Genomic DNA, 17,409 nt, shown 5'->3' with positions numbered 1-17,409 from the left:
TATTAAAGTGTAAGAGGAAAAAAAACAGCATTTCTTCTTCTCTCAGTAGCACTGATACACATGTACACCCCCCTCTAGTGGCTGTTAGCAGAAACAATTGCTAATATTTAGCCCATTTTTGTTAAAAAATAAATATAACACAAATAAGTTGCTCCTGAGAATAAGTCGCACCCCTGGCCAAACTATAAAAAAAACTGGAAAAACTCCATAAAATATGGTAACTGTTCTACATTTCTCTGAATCCCACAAGCTCTTGGAATTTTTATTTGTATTTTTAATTTGGCTTTTTGAACTTGAACATTGAATTCAAAAACTGTACCTTTATTGAAAACGGAGTAACTACTAAAGGAAACACTGTCATGTTGCTTGGATTTTATAAATTGTTGGGAAAAGAAACCATAACCTGGTACTGGTTAGAAGCTGTGAGAATTCATCTTCTAATGTTGAAGCTTACAGACTGAGAGTAATTCTTGGTTTTCTAAATATGTCTGTGTCCTTATGGAAGACGCTGGACATCTGTTTGCGCCCAAAATGCAATTAAAATAAATAAATAATATTTGTGGAATGACTGTGTTTTGACAGCTAAAGAGAGACACGCTTCATAGATTTAGAATATCTGTTAGATGAGTTAAAATAACCTTAATTTGGGGTTTTTAGTGTGTTCTTTGTGCATGGACTGTGTTATCTATGTTTTTCTCAGTCATTTAGAGTCTATTTTGAATTGCAGTCCAAGCAGCCTCATTATTGTCTCTGCACACAAAATGTATGCTTGGTTTTAGGATGGAAAAACATTCTGCCTTGTTAATTTTTTTTATCTGTTTATTTGACGCTGCTGCATTTAGAAAATGCTGCTTTGTCAGCAGGTCAGGTGGACGATTTTTATTTATTTTCCTTCACCACATTTTCTGCTCTCCAACAGACACTTGCACATTCAAAATCTCTGCTTGTCCTCCTTTTTCTTTCCCCTCCTCCCTTTCTCTCCATGTGTGAACGCAAGCTCAGCAGACCTCCAGGCTGCCAGGGCCTACAGGCATTCTGGGTAATCCAGGTTGTGAGAAGAGGAATGGGAGAGAAACAGTTTTTTTAGTGACTGAAAATCTCTACGCACACTTGACACCGGACATGTTGTTATACACTCAGCTGAAACACAGACTCTCAGAAGCATGCAGACAAACTACATGTAGTCTCTCGCCGCTGAACCGTGGAGACACAGAATCCATCTGTGTCCATCTGTTCATTCATCTGCTGAGACAGAGACCGGCTATATTAGCAGCCGAGCACAGAGCCTAAAAGCTGCAGTGAAACCCGGATCCCTGTTCCTGTACATAAATGATGAGAAGATATGAAGGAGACTGAGGGCAGCTGAGGGAACACGGGGGGCGGCTGGGTGGAGCAGCAGAGGAGACAGGAGTGTCGTCAGGCTGCTTTTATCTCTGCGCTGATTAAAACGCGTTCCTGTTTGACCTAAAAAGTCAGCTGGCGTAAATTTCTGAGTTTGAGTGGAGCTCTTTTCAGCCAGCTGACATTTTCAAACAGAAAACAAGACAGAAGACAACAAAATTAAAGTGGTCAGACCTAAAGAAAAGAGGTTATAGTCACTCTGTCACAAAGAAATTGATTCATTTTTTTTTTTAAACAATTAAATCAAATTACACACAAAACGTATATTCAACTTTAGCTTTGTTGTTCTAGCAAATGACAAATGTTCAGCTTTTTTTTGTATAATGAACAAAATTGTGTTAAAAATCAAACATATCAAAGGATTTTCTAGGAAGAGTAGGTGTTTTTGTATTCATATTTGGAGCAAAATAAAGTGGGAATTTGTGTATTTATATCAGTGTAAAATTGCATTCTTTAACATTAACAAATTCATTTTACAAAAGCACTCAATGTGCCTTCCTTATGGCGCAATACATATCTAGCCTGAAGCTGCATTCACATTGCTCTGAGCAACACATTCAAGCAGCCACTTCTTATAAAAAATGTCTGTGTAAAAATGAGTGTAAATGCACATTTTGACGTGCACGTTCAAAACTCTTGCAATCATGCGAAGCTACACACGTTTTTTGGGCTCTACGTCCAAAACGTGTGGTCATTGAGACCCACACTGAAAGTTAAACCAGGTTGAACTTTGACCATTTAGGGACTTGGATTTGGTAGTGACGTTTCAATAGACAAAAGTGCCAACCATTTGAGAATTGATTGTGGTGGAGAAAGTAATAATTATGATTTGCACCTAGTTAGAATTATATGACACCAAGTATTTCATTTATGGGAATAGATTTGAAAGAAAAAGTGTGGAGCAAGATTTACACCGCTTTGACATTTTGCACTAAGCCTCTTCCAACTGACATGCGATAGTAAACAGTGGAAAAAAAAGAAGAAGTGGTTCCTTCCTTCCTGCTTGTCCAGAGTGAACACCATAATGCCCAGTGTGTATGTAGCTTTAGATTTGAACCCCAAACCATCAGGATGGGCAATACTGGGAATTTGGGTATCGATCTAATACCAAGTAATTACAGGGCTAGTATTGTCAAAATCAATATGGATACCAATACTTTTTCTTGAACTGCTGTTTTGTATAGTGGAATATTTTTGTAAATACACATTTTTTTTTAAATTAATTGTATAATAAAACACAGGAATGAGACTTTGGGCAAATTAAAATGTGTATTAGCTAATTGCAACTGAACATACTTAAAATATAGAATGTGTATATGAAAAATGACATATATAAGTAAACAGTAACTAGTGCAAAATAAAAAAAGGAAAAATGTAACAAAAAATGTAAGTATAACAGCATCATAAACATATATTTAAAAAATAATAAAGGCAGCACTAAAATATCAACATAACTACTGAAAAAAGTGAGTAAAGGCAACACTGTAATCATTTGAAAAATATAAATAATACATAAAAAATCCCGTTGATGCATGCAAACATGTGGCTCTTTAGTGACTCTGAGCTCTGCATAGAAGCAGGGAAGGGAGGGGCATGGTGAGAGGAGGGGGTGCGCTGTTTACACAGACAGACACATTTTCCAGATTGGGCAGTTCCTACACAAATTCAGACGGTGGAGTCAGATGGACAATCAGCTTGCATGAATTCTGTTAGTGAATTCAAGCTCTTTACGATATGTATAAAAAAAAAAAATGAAAGTATCGATTTCATCACACTAGTATTGATACTTCATTTGGTATCGGTACTATCGATGCTCTGATCGATACGACAACCAATTGGAAAACAGATGGCGAAACACATTTGGAGAAGAAAAAGATGAAGTAACCAAAAAAAAAGTTTGAAAAGAGCCTGTCCTCATCACACAATGTGGATTCGTTTTTGTGGAAAGTTTCTTTGCTACTGAGACCTAAAACATGTGTTAAGTTTATGTTTTTTTTTATTTCCTCATTCGACCCGGAGTTGTGAGCAGCAGTTCTGCTTATGAACCATATGGTGATTTAACCTCCAGTCCAACCCTTGATGCTGAGTTCCAAGCAAAGAAGGATTTACTCTTCGATATAACCCCACTGTAGAGTTGATCCAACAATCTCACAGTCTCAGAGCAGACACTTTTCTAATAATCCACGGACACTGGTTCATGTGGAGGACAAGAGGTTCAGTCAAGTATGTGGAAGCTCTGGATGAAAACACCATAAAGAAGGCAAACTTCACAGAATCTTCCAGCCGGACAACAATTCCTTTTCCTAGAACTCGCTATAGGGCTTAGTCTCAGAAGACTGTCTGTGAAGCGTTCAAAGTCAACTGACTTGAACTCTTTAAACTTTTCTGAAGGGGTTTGAAGGATGCCTCTCCACCACCCGAACCCAAGAGTGATGTAAGTAAAGCCATTGAGAAATAGTTTGAGGAAGCATCTGTTGCTTCCTTAAAAGCGCTGAAATAGGATAAAAGCACATTTCATCAAAGCATCAAGAAAATTTGATGTGATTATTCAATTGGACTTTTTCAACATTTTTTCTTGAACTGCACTGTCTCTAAAGTGCTCTTTTGATTTGTTTTTACGAGCAGATGAAAGTTTGGCCTGATTTGCATTCAGGGTTCTGTCTCCATCCACGCGGTCCGTGTTGTCTGTTTGTTTTATCTTCCGGAGGAAGATCAGGGAGGGGCCGACGCTGGGTAGTGGGGCAGGGCTGGTCGCACAATACCACAGGAAACAAACACGGGTCCTGCTGAAATGATCCAGCGCCGCCCGTCTGGGACAAGCACGACAGAAAACACAACATGTAAAAATAAACCTGCGCACCACGGCCGTGCATCAGCCCAAACAGGAAATATCTCACTGCGGGAAAATGGATTGAAAGTAACGAGGCCAGGCCTCAGGCTGTACTTGTGAAGGAAGACTTGTGGGGTTATGAATGCTACCGTTTTTAAATGTTTTGGGGGTTTTAGTACATGCTGTGGCCGATTCAAGAACCATGTTATGTTGACAGTCCAGCATGAGTTTCAATAAAAGTTCTACTGAATGTGGAGGATTTTAGTTAAACAACTTTATTTTGTTAGAAAAAACTATTCTCAGCATTACAGAAACTCTTAAATACTGATCTGTAAAGTAGTAAAGCTGTCACATAAATGCACCTGTAACATTAAAACAATGGCTAGGTCTAAAATTGGAAATATTACACAAAGTGTCTGAACATATCTGCTCTCCAGTGCAGATGTGCATCCGGGTTTTGGACTTTTAACGAGCTGTAAATGCGTGTTAATGTTGTGATTTTATCTGCTTCCTTCAGAGTGCAGCAGCAGCTCCCAGCCCCATCCTCGGGAACCTCCCCCCCGGAGAGGGCATGCCGGTGGGCCCTGTTCCTCCCGGGTTCTTTCAGGTATGCACAGACATGCACACATTTTTAAGTGTGCACGTACATTTTTACTAATTCAGAATATTAAAGCATAATTCAAAGTGATTTTCAGAGAAATAGAAAACACAGACAGCATTAAAACAAATGAAAGTGTTCTTCCTTCCCTCAGCCGAACGTTTAACCATCTTTTTGCAGAATTACACAGAAAAAAATTATTGACAGCGTTTTTTTTTTAACAAAGTCTGTATGTAACTGAGGTTGCTAACCCAGTTCTGCTGGTACTTAAAACACAGTTCTTTAGATGAGCTGTAGCTGTGTGGCAAAATGATTTTGCAGTCATCTAGCCAGCAAGAGATGAAAGCTCACATTAGCTCTCTAAACTTGTTAAATCCTCTGAGGCTCGCTATCTAATTAAGACGATAACTTAGTTCGGTTATGGTTTATTTTTGTCATTTTTTTTCTTGTTTTACCTCCAGACCTGTCAGTAACTTTCACCTTTTCTGTCTTGCTTTCAAAAGCAACCATGTCAGTCTTGTTTTTTTTTAGTGAGAAAATTTGATTGAAATGTATTATTCTGCTGAACAACTCAAAGTCTTGAGGGTCACATTCCAGCTTTTTTTTCTACCTTCCCATCACCGTTGTAGCCCCTGATTGTCTGAACACACTTTATCTGGATAATCAATGGTTAAAGCAAATATGTCAAGATATTAAACACCTTTGTGCACCTTTAATTAGAAAGGCGTCATTAATAGCAGTGGTACAAGCATTGAACCCTGAGGAACTCCACTCGTTATGTTGAGCCTCATAAACAAAAAAGGAAAAAAAATATAATTTTTTTTTTAATACAACTTGGTTCAAGGAGAAGGATTTTATTAGTATTCTTAAAACAAAATAATTGATTGTTTAGTTGATGACATTTCAGCTTTAGAGAGTTTTCAATGCACAAAAGAAGGCTAAAAAAAAATCAAGAAACTCCCTAAACTAGTAATGTAGTCTTCATATGAAGCCCCATATCATCTCAAAGGGACGCTAATCATTGATTTACCGTCATTATCAATCAAATTCAGACACATGCTTCTCACAGGCAGCTTGATAAGCTTTAAAAAAGAAATCGCTTTTAAGAACGCTGATTTTATTTACTTCAGATCAATTATGTCTTTAGGACAAAGCCTCAATATTTAACAATAATTGAATCAATTAAGCAACACAAAGTTGTCATTACTTGTTTGTTATTTATACCTTAAAGGAGCCAATATGTGCTATTCATCAACAGTGTTTGCAATTATTACAAATGATTATATTGGTTGCAGTGCTATGTTTATATGAAGATAGATTCTGAATGTAAGGAGCTAGAGGGCCAGAGTAGCTCTAGTGACAAAGTGTTACAACCAACGAATCCAGAAGATTATGTCTGAACTAACAGATGAGCCACACCAACCTAAGAAGCAGGGTGTAATCAAGATGAAAGCATGGATCCATCCTGCTGTGTTCCAACAACCAAACCAGAATCAGTCATTTCAGTCACCTTTAACATTCTGCTGCGAGATTTAAACCTCAGCAGGTCACCGTGATCCACTTGTGATTAAATAATTACCTATTTCTGTGAAGGTACAATAGATATACCTTATGATGTTGCCAGGATTTTACACTCTAAAAGCTACTAAGAGTTAACCCAGATGTAGAGAAGAGCACCAGCGCTCTCTAGTGGAACGTTGAAGCATTACTCCTGTTAGTTCAGCCATGACGGCTGCAGAACAGAACATGTACAACACGTGCTCCACAGCATGCACTGAAGCTGTCATTAGCAAACACCATCCTTTATTCTTCTCGTTTTAATCCAAAATTTGAAGCAAGTCCTCAAACTGGCTTGTTAAATCCAAATGAACTACAAGAAGGATTGTCTTTCATCTGCTTCATTTTTTTACAGTTTTTGCTCTTCTCTCATTTCTACTTATAAGCATCAAACATTTTTTCAGATATCAAAATATTCACATGTTCTTTATTTAGCCCTTTATGTCCCCTCGATACCCCGGAGGACCAAGACCACCCCTGAGATTACCAAACCAGGTGGGAGTCACGCTAAGACAGCCCTCTTAATTAAAAGAAGTGCTGTTTGTGTGACAGTGGTGATAATGGTGCTGATGGATTTAATGTTCTCTGCAGGGACTTGGAGTTCCTGGTAGCCAGCCAATGTTACCCAGTGGAATGGATCCCACAAGACAGCAAGGTACACACGGAAACAGAGGTGTACGTGAACACAAAGGCCACAGGACTTTATCGTTCTATTCTGAAATTTTAGGAGCGATCAAAGCTTTCTAGAGCCATGAACGTCTGCACTCTGTCTCAAGTTGAATGTGTTTGTCAGGAGATTGAAGAATTGGAGTCAGTGTTAATGTGACATTCAGATTGTAGAGTTTCTCAGGGATCATGAAAACAAGACGTACCAGCAAAACAACCAAATCACAGCTGAGTTGAATCATATCACCTTGACATCCTTCTGAACTCAAACACTTTAAAGGTCAGCTGTGTCCCACAGGCGTGACTCAGACAGCTGAATGTTTGTTTTCACTAGAGTCAAGGTTGAGCGCAGAGCTGGAGCCAGGAAATGTTGGTTTTCACTTTTCTAAATTCACTGGAAACAATTTTGTATTCAAAATAGTCCTAGCTTCATGTATTAAATGTCTTTTTTTTTTTTTACAAAATCACAGCATTTTTGCAAAACTTCTTTAAATTTTAAATTGTAATTTTCTCAACAAACAATTAATGACGATGTTTTCTCCTTCCAGGGCATCCCAGTATGGGAGGACCGATGCAGAGAATGACCCCCCCCAGAGGCATGGTACCATTAGGGCCTCAGGTATGATGCAAAGTTAAGGGAGAATCCAAATTCTTCCCCTGCGGCTTCTCCCTCCCCCTACATTTAGCCCTCCAAATGGAGAGTTATGGAAAAATTAAAGCTTTTAAATTATCACAGTAATCACAAATAATTAATTACATACATTTTAGCACATTATTATATTTTTTTTTCAAATTGCTTTAATGTCATTTTTGCGTCGGATGGTTACTTCTGTGTTATGCACACCTGGAGGAGCATTTTGTCCCGCTCCTTTAATAAAATATAGATTAAATCAAATCAAATTTTATTTATTTATTTATTTATTTATAAAAAAGCGCTTCTCATACTTCGCGCAGCTCGAATATATTATTAGAACTTTCTGATGTTTTTGTTGTTGTTTTTTTTTCATTTTGTTATTTGTTAAAGATTAAAAACAGTTACCTCTTGGTGGTCTCAAACTAAAGGTTTAAAGGCTTTTATAATAAAGGCAAAAAAACGTAATAAAGCCACCTTTTTAGTGTAATTTTGATCTTTGACTGTGCCACAATGTCACAAACTTAAAAAAATAAAAATATTTCCGATTAAAATTGATTAATTAGAATAAATAATTAAAGGTCATGATTAATTAATCGCACAAAAAATTAAATTGCAGGACAGCTCTAGGAAAAATAGTGTCTTCAAATTCAGTCATCACTTCCACTCGATGTCATCAATAGTCGGCGGTGAGCTACGCTAGCGCTCGGAAATTCATTACATTTGTTTTACAACTTCAAAAAGATTGTGCTCAAACAAAAAGTCATGACTTACATTTCAATATAAACTTCTGTGCGTCGGAGCACACCCACAAAAAACATGTGCTTCTCCTCAGCAGCACAGTGCGACGTGGTTCACCCTCCACGGCGAGGGTTAACCCTTAAAATGCCCCTAAGATTGGAGGGGTAGGGAGAAGCTGGAGGGGTAGGGGAAGAATTCAAATTCGGCCTTAATAGTTATTATACTTAAGAAGCATTTTGGATGTTTTTCGTGTGTAAAAACAGCTGTTTGTTTTTCTTTAGAATTATGGAGGAGGAATGAGACCCCCACTAAATGCCCTGGTGGGTCCTGGGATGCCTGGAATGAGCATGTGAGTGTTATTGACACATCTAGATATTTGTATGCATCTAAACGCACAAACACATCGACAACCAGAGGAGGCAGAGAAGAGATTTTTCCTGTAGCTGAAAGTGTTTTGTTGGCACTCTTTAGTGGAGAATAACCATGTTCTAAATCTCTCTAAAACACAAAAGTCTTTTCTTTGTGTTTCTTTTCAGTCTTTTTCTACAAAGGGTAAAACTTTTAGTCGGCTTTTCATTATTTTCTTTTTGCTGTGCCTGTTGCGCTCTGGACTTTTTCTGGCAGCAGAAAAGCTTGTTGTTGCCAACAGCAGGAAACTGATGTTCCTGTTTGTGCCTTCCAGGGGACCTGGAGGAGGAAGACCCTGGCCAAATCCCCCCAACTCCAACTCTGTACGTTTTTTGTTTCTTTTAAACCAGAAGATTACCTAACAAAATAAAAGTTTAATCTTTTTTACAGTTTTTCTGCTTCCTTTTTGTAGACCCCGTACTCCTCTACATCTCCTGGGAGCTATGTGGTATGTTCTGTGCTGTGTTCTTCTTTTTTCTCGTTTTTCTTTTTATTTAATGTCAGGGCTTATCTACTTTGATTTCAGGGACCTCCAGGAGGAGGAGGACCACCTGGAACCCCCATAATGCCAAGTCCAGCAGGTGAGCTCCATGTCCTCATGTGTGTTTCTACTGTAAAATTAGAGACAGTTTTTCGTTATTTATTTTTTTGTGTGTTTCAGATTCAACCAACTCTGGAGACAACATGTACACCATGATAAACACAGTCCCTGCGGGTGGAAGTCGACCAAGTGTAAGACGTTTCTCTCTCCGTGTAATTTAATGTGAACAAACTCTGGAAATGATATTCAAAAATAATAATGATTATGATTGTTCTCTCAAATGACTAATTTGTGGCCATGAATCAGCATTTTTGTGCCCAAATTTGTATTTTTTTGGGCACAAATTAACGTCCCGTGCACACAAAATTTGCATTTTTTTGGTCATAAAATATTTGTGCGCACAAATGCCAGGCCACAGTTGAAAATAAGAATGTTGTTTTTAATCTGTCCTTCCTCGATAAATGAAGGTTAAATAATTAAAATGTGGGCACACATTAGTTTTTGAGAACAAATTAGTATTTTATGCGCTAGCATTTTGAGTACACATATAAGCATTTTGAGGATACAAATTAGTGTTCTGTGTGCACAAACACATTAGTATTTTGAGCACAAATGAGTATTTTATGCACTTTTAGCATTCTGAAACCAAATATGTGCTTTTTAAGTGTATTGATTAGCATTTTGCGCACACACATTTGTAGTTCTTGGCTACAGATTAGCATTTTGTTGTAGTACTTTGAATTTAATATTTAGTTGCCAGAAATATAATAAAATATGAATATAATATAAAGATATTTAGCATTTTTTTGCAAACAATTTAATATTTTGTGCCCAGAAATTAGCATGTTGTATTCAATTCAATTCAGTTCAATTCAATTCAATTCAATTCAATTCAATTCAATTCAATTGAGGTATTAATGATACCAAAATAATAGTTTATGTGCACAAAATGCAAATTTGTGCTCATAAAATAGTTGTCTGTGCGTGTAAAATGCTGAATTGTGGCCACAAAATGCTAACGTTTGTGTGTAAAATAATAGTATGTAGTTATTCATTTAAAAGGAACTTTTTTTAATGCCATGTTTAGGGTTCTGTAAATGTGTTTGTTACTGAGCCTGGATAAATGAAACGCGTGTTCTTGTTTTGTGTGTTTTTTATTACTTTTCCAGTGTCAGCCGGCTCAGATGAATAAGGATTTTGAGTTTGTGAATTCTGCCTCCTTGTATAAACTGATCCTTTTGTGTGTTCTCCTTAGTTTCCCATGGGAGCAGGGAGTGACGGTCCATTAGGGGGAATGGCTGGAATGGAGCCCCACCATATGAATGGATCCTTAGGTAAAAAGTGAGAATTTGACTTCATCAAATGAAAAGTGTGGTTGTGGTAACAACTCTCTCTCTCTCTCAGGGTCAGGTGACATGGACACTCTGCCGAAGGTTCGGGAAGCCGTTTCTCTGCTTTTGGAGTCCTTTAACAATAATTTACAAAAGCACTGATCTGTTTTGTTTCCTGTGAGCAGAACTCTCCTGGCAACTTGAGTATGAGTAACCAGCCCGGGACGCCCAGGGAAGACGGAGAGATGGGAGGAAACTTCCTCAACCCTTTTCAGAACGAAAGTGTGAGTCGTCTTGTCTGTCCTGAGGCGATCAGAGGGACTTTAACATCCTGTGTGACAAACACTGACCGTCTGCAGAGAAACCAAAAAAACGACCATATATGTTGATTTGTGCACCATTAGTTTGATAGTAGCAGATAATTTTAGTTTATAAAAGTGTAAATTTATTTTTTTTGTGACTCCCTCCTTTCTCTCTGCAGTATTCTCCAAACATGACGATGAGCGTTTAAAGACTCTGGAGACTTGTGCGAGAGCAGAGAGAGAACGACGCCACGTGATGTCACCCAGGCCAGTGACTCCTCCCACTGAGAAGGGAGGGGGGGGCGGTCCCACAGGCACAAACTTTCCACAGCTCATCTGCACCCCACGGCTCTCCATGTTCCCCCTCTCCTGACCGCTCTGCTCCCTTCTCCTCGGCCATCACCAAACTGTACAAAGGAATCGATTCAATCGCGCCGGAGGACAACCTTTCGTGTATGAAACGTGCACACACCTGAATAATTCTGACCTGTCTATCAAGTCACGGAAAACGGCTGATCCCAGAGGATCCTAAACAAATCCAACCTGCGTAGACAATTTCCAAACCAATTTATGAAAATGTAAATCTGTCTGTTTTTGGAGAAGCTGGGGAAAAAGGTATTTGCCATAAAGATTTATTTGAGGCTCGTGCAAATATTTAAGATGTCTTTCTATTTGTGGTTGTCTAGATCTGGTAGACCTCCAACATTGTGTTTGTCTGATTTCTACTATGAATAAACTTTTTGTAGCCTTTTCTAAAACTTTTCCCCAAATGTGGCAAACTCTGCATTTATCTTCATTTCCAAAAAAATACTTTAGAGCCAAAAAGTTTCTGAACATCTTCGACATCTATTGATCTTTACCCGAGCAGCTGCCAGTGTGTCACACATAAACTACAGTTTTGCTTCATGATAATAAAGTGCTTTCGTAATATCTTATGAAGCAATATAGGAACATGCAGATTGTTACCTAAAGCTGAAGTCAAGCTTTCAAAGCTAAACTTTTATCCCTTTTAGTCAAACTTTTTTCTTTCTTCTGCCATTTTTCCTGAGAACAGTCAATAAAAAGTTCACTAGGCTTTTATTTTGAAATTGTTTTGAACATGCCGTTTTTTTGGGCCAAACACGACTGATGTGAAGCTGCTTGCAACAATGTGTTTTGGGTTGATTTGTCCAGTTTAACATTTTTAAAAGGACTTTTAGATTTAACATTTAAACAGAACATTTAAAAAAAAACAATGAGGTCAGTAGTCTGGGATTGTTTCAGTTTGCCAACTTTGCACTTGAACCGAAATCCTGAAACGACCTAAAAAACAGACGTTTATTTAATGAAATATTTACTTTTGAGAGAAACAAGAAGGGAAAAGCCACTTCAGTCACTTGTACTTTATCGACATCCGGCAAAACTGTGATCTTAATATGATTTGAAGAGTTGATTTTGTTGTTTTTTTCATTGTTTTGACTCTTTTCTCAGCCTACATTCCATCATCATCATCATGTACAAACGTTTGATAATCCAGTGGACTTTCTTCTCTCCTTTTCCCAAAGTGTACAGCTCAGAAATGTAGCTTTTATCTCATACGTGTATTTGATATTATTACTTGAACATCAATCTGGTGAAAGTGACTCCGGATGGGAGCTGTGGACCCGTGAAGCGCCCTCACGGCGGAGCAAAGACATTTGGTTTCTATCATGGCGGTGGGGGTCACTCCAAAAAAATCCCTGCTGGGGCCCGTTCTAGAGTTTGCATGGTCTTCCTGTGTTTAATCTGGGCACTCCGGCTTCCCCTCACACTCCAAAATGTTTGGGAATTCTCTGACAGCCTGTCCACCTGCCCAGGTGAGGGCCTTCCAGACGACGGCGGAGGTCCACTCCACATCAACACAGTGACAGCTTGATAGACGAAGCCATAATCGGGAGCAAGAATATGTATTTGTAAAGTAGACCATGTTTCTGTTTCGTGACAGTACCTGGAACTCTATTTGTGATGTGTTCATTTTCTCTTTTTATTCTTGTTTTATGATTTGTAAATATTTAGAGAAGTTTCATGGATTTTGAAAATGCTGGTATAAAGCTTCTCTTCCCTGGAATGATGTGTTTTATTCCTCTTTGATAAATTGGGTTTTCCTGACAAATTTCTTAAATTGTGTTTTATCCACGAAAAACTGAAAAAAAGCATTTCATATTTTCTCCTGGAAATAGTCATTAGTTTTCTCATCATTTTGCCGTCTCTGAGTGACCCGGCTTAACCGAAAACACTTTAGTTTAACGTGTAGATCCTGAAGAAATAGACAAAAGTAAAAAAATAAATTCTAATTGCAAAAAGTGCTACTTACAATCCATAGTTTAGGAAAAAAAAATGTTTAAAAGCAAGAGTGCAAAAGAATGAAATGTAAATTCAACTTTATTTATATAATACTTCCCCTGCAGAACACATCAATGTCCTTGACATAAATAAATAATACAAAATAGTGGTAAAAATATAAAAAACAGCAACATTTAAATCCTACAAAAACAATTGGCCCATAAAATCAAATTAAAACAAGAAATTTACTTAAAAGCTAAGCTAAAAAGATGCATTTTTCTCATCCAGACATCTGCTAAAGTAGAAATATTTTTTTTATTTTTCCCTAAATTTTTTGTTCTGAAATATTTTTCTGTTATTAGACTGCAACATCTCCTAAGTACTTTACCATTTCTCTGATTTTTCTGTATTTTCTGTATTGTCAGCTGTAAAACATCAACAGTTTTCCGAGTCAGAACATCACGCTCAGACATAAAAACATAAACATATAATTTGACTTTTTAAAAGGAATATTTTCCCAAAATGTCTACTTTCAGCAACTAATTTTTATCATGATAGACACATGATTATAAGCCAAGTTTAGACTCTTCACAATTTCACATTTAGAGAAAAGGCCCCAGACTGTAAAAAGTGAAACATTGGATCAGGCTTTATAATTTGTTAAAAATATTAGTTTTTATCAAATTAAAAATTTAAGTTGATTAAACCATAAACTATAACTTTAAATTTGATGAAAACTAATCATTTTACATGTAACAAATAACCAAATTCTTGTTAACGGATTTGATGTTTCACTTTTTTTACAGGATAAATGTTTAAATATATATAAATATGTTTGAATATGTTTGTGGGATGAAATGATCCATTTAGTGTATATTCTACCTTTTTATACTAATGATATTGTGTGAGTGTTCACAAAAGACTTTCAGACTTTAGTGAGTACATAAACTGCATACCTATTTTTGAGGCACACCATCAAAAAACTGTAAATTTTGACCCTAAAACTCTATTAATTTCTTCATTAACAAGTTATTTATAAACTGCGTCCTTGGGATCCCTGAAAAACTTTTCTTCTTCTTTTTTTTGTTACCTAAACTCTATGGTATCACTAAGCGCCGAATCATCTGTGCATTTCTTTGTGTCCTCAAACGCACCACGATCAGAAAAAAAGAAATGAAAGGAGTGAATCAGAGAAGAACAAGTGCAGCGTCTACCATTATGTTGTCAGTGGTCAGGTCAGACAAACAAGAAGGCATCTGCTTTTATTTAACCCTTTAACTACTGCTGCTTATTGCCTTGGTACGGAACCTCTAAAGGGACATCAAAGTAAAAAAAAAAATTTTTGAAGTAAATAAATTGTTATTTTTTTACTAAAAATACCTTGGGGATCTGTAAAAAAATGTAAGTAAGAGAAGAACCTGTTTTTAAAAAAAATCTGGTTGGTGCACACCAGATAGCAACAGTTTTTTTTTTTTTTATCTAAAAATTATATTAGAAAAAAATTTCTGGTTACTAATTGAGGCACACCAGTTACTATCCGGTGCACATCTGTTACTAACCAGAAGTTTTTTTTATTATTATTATTTCATTTTTTGTAAAAAAAATATATATTTTTTTTCTTCCCTTTAAGGGCTCAGTACCTTGGGGAGTAATACAAAAAATCAATATTTTTAAAAACACGTTTTTTAAATGTTTCCCACAGTTTGGTTGAGCAGCAGTTGAAGGGTTAATATACTATGAGGTAAAAAAAACTTGACCTTGTACACAGATTATCTAAACACAATCCCAAAGATGGACGTTTAAATGAAATGAAATAATGAAATATTTGGAAAGATCTTTTCATTTTCAAAAGACTTAAAATATTATTTGGCATCAATAATTTTAAATGATGATAATGAATAACTTATATATACAGACACTTTCCAAAAAATTTGAATATCATTAAAAAGAGTTTCATTTCCATTATAAATTAAACTTTCATAGAATATATAGATTCTGGGCCCACTGTCTGATTTCAAGTATTTGTTTATTTTACATAAATTTGATTCCGGCTCACATAAACAGAAGGGCTTGCATGTTTCAAGTTTATGTTTAAAGTTGTTTCCTAATTTGTTTATAAATGAATTTATTAAAGGGTAGAAATGAAATATGATGTGAATCAAAAAAGATAAATTTGCTTAGTGTGCCTTGAAGGCCCCCACCTCCCGTCTTATGTAACATATTCCCCACAGTTTAAATCTCAGCCCTCCTGCAAGAGCTCACTCGTCCTCCTGTTGTCACCTCCACTCGCCGCCGCCTGACTCCTCTTCAGCATGTCCGCTCTGCTCTGCCTGGCTCTGCTGGCTCTGTCCTCACTGACCGCTGCGTCTGACCTGGACTGTGATGAGCTCGTCAAACCCTCCCTGAATCAAAGCAAGGTACTGCCGAGTGATGATGAGCGACTTCACAGCCTCTTTATCCTCAGTTATAACGAAGTCAATGTGTCAAAAGCTGCAGATCAGCACAGATGGACTACAGAGTTTTTATGCATTTCTGTCAAATCCAGGTATCCGGCCGATGGATATTCCAGGTTGGGATTTCAGACACTGAAGAGCAAATGGAATTCCTCAAATCAGTGAACAGCTCCTGGATGGAAATCCAAACGACCCCCAAAAGTGAAGGCTTAAACCTTCACTTTGGAGACAGAATGTAAGTGGTGAACTCTTAAAGCCAAAAATGCACATTGATCCACAAATGTGTCGTTTCTGACTTGATCCTTTTTCTGCTTCAAGCGATGGAAAATGCATGTATGGAACGGCGAACTCCTCTGTTTCAGGAAACTCCACCAGAGTGACATGTATGTAGATGCAAAAATGATCAATTCTCCTTAAATGCATTTAACTGTTAAAATTCACAATAGAGTTTTTTTTTTTCCTGTCTAGTTTACTATAATTCCACCTCGCATGAGGTGTTTGGGAAGCTTCTGGAGTCGTGTCCTGACTGTGCCGTCTGGTCAGACTACAAACTGACTGAGGAAATGGGCAAAACCAAAAAACACAGGAACCTTTACCTCTTCAGTGAGTTCATGTCTTACATGTGAGGTCTAAAGTCGACCGATTTCTCTCCTCTTATAAACATATAAACCGTTTCCTGTTTTCTCCATCTGTTTCAGCAAAAACTGGAAAACTGGACGACAAAAATCTAGAAGTTTTCAAGAAGCAGGCTGAATGTCTCCACTTTTCGACAGACTTTTACTTTCCACAAACAACTCGTAAGATCTGTTTTTTACTTTATTGATATACGTTGCATCCAATGTGCAATAAAGTTTTGCTGTTCTTCCTCTTTCAGACTTATGTCCCGACGAAAAGGACTCAGACGAAAAGGCCGACGAACAATGAAGACTCCCATCTGACCCAAAAGGTGAAGAAACAAGCGTCCACGACTTCAGTCTGTTGCAACAAGCAAGCTCCCAGCGTTTCCTGTACAACCACGACTTAGAGCGTAGAGACCTGCTCCTCAGATGATCACTTTCAATAACTGTGCAGCCAAGTAGAAAGTAACAAGCAGATGTCACGTTTTTCTGTCAAATCGACCATGTCTCAGATGAAATGTCCTCTTTTCTTTCATGCAAATAAATATGACTTGCAAATACTTGGATTTTGTTCTACTTGAAATTAATTGTCAGATTTTTTTATAATAAACCTGCTGAAAGAAGATGAAATAAAAAATATACATTAGAAAGCATCTAATTATGAGCTCATTTCAATTAAAGATGGTGTGTAAAGTCAATATTACCTTTTTTTAAAATAAAAAGAAAAAAAAAAAGAATGAAAATAACCCATTTAAATCCACTAGCATCACTCATTAAATAGGATATATTGAAATTTGAAGATTAAGTCAGATCAATTATTGTTCAGGTCTTATAAATAATTATTATTTGCTTAGTTTTTCACGATTTTTTCATGAAATCATTCAAAAAATAAGCATACAGGTTTAAAAAACAGTTGTGAAATTAAAAATAAAGCTTTGCTGCATCTCCATAACAGGATTCCAGTTATGAAATTATGCAATTATGAAGAATAAAGGTCAAACAAAAGGAGAATTTAGACAATTATTTTTTTAA

At 36.9% G+C, this 17,409-nt stretch overlaps 1 protein-coding gene across 1 annotated transcript in view; it reads left to right on the top strand.

The window, feature by feature from the left end:
- The window catches only part of si:ch211-130m23.3 (single-stranded DNA-binding protein 2), a 48,350-nt gene extending 35,258 nt beyond the window's left edge, over window positions 1-13,092 (top strand). The window contains exons 5-17 of the mRNA XM_024275456.2: window positions 4,749-4,838; window positions 6,822-6,881; window positions 6,978-7,041; window positions 7,601-7,671; window positions 8,706-8,773; window positions 9,107-9,155; window positions 9,245-9,280; window positions 9,359-9,413; window positions 9,494-9,564; window positions 10,629-10,707; window positions 10,778-10,806; window positions 10,890-10,988; window positions 11,186-13,092. Of these exons, the coding sequence (XP_024131224.1) occupies window positions 4,749-4,838; window positions 6,822-6,881; window positions 6,978-7,041; window positions 7,601-7,671; window positions 8,706-8,773; window positions 9,107-9,155; window positions 9,245-9,280; window positions 9,359-9,413; window positions 9,494-9,564; window positions 10,629-10,707; window positions 10,778-10,806; window positions 10,890-10,988; window positions 11,186-11,215 (801 nt within the window). The 3' untranslated portion in view covers window positions 11,216-13,092. The remainder of the gene's footprint in view (window positions 1-4,748; window positions 4,839-6,821; window positions 6,882-6,977; window positions 7,042-7,600; window positions 7,672-8,705; window positions 8,774-9,106; window positions 9,156-9,244; window positions 9,281-9,358; window positions 9,414-9,493; window positions 9,565-10,628; window positions 10,708-10,777; window positions 10,807-10,889; window positions 10,989-11,185) is intronic.
- Window positions 13,093-17,409: the final 4,317 nt, after the last annotated feature.

Source organism: Oryzias melastigma, linkage group LG9, assembly GCF_002922805.2.
Source record: "Oryzias melastigma strain HK-1 linkage group LG9, ASM292280v2, whole genome shotgun sequence".
Taxonomy (NCBI): domain Eukaryota; kingdom Metazoa; phylum Chordata; class Actinopteri; order Beloniformes; family Adrianichthyidae; genus Oryzias; species Oryzias melastigma.
Note: the sequence above shows the minus strand (reverse complement) of the source record. Positions and strands in the feature narration are given on the sequence as shown.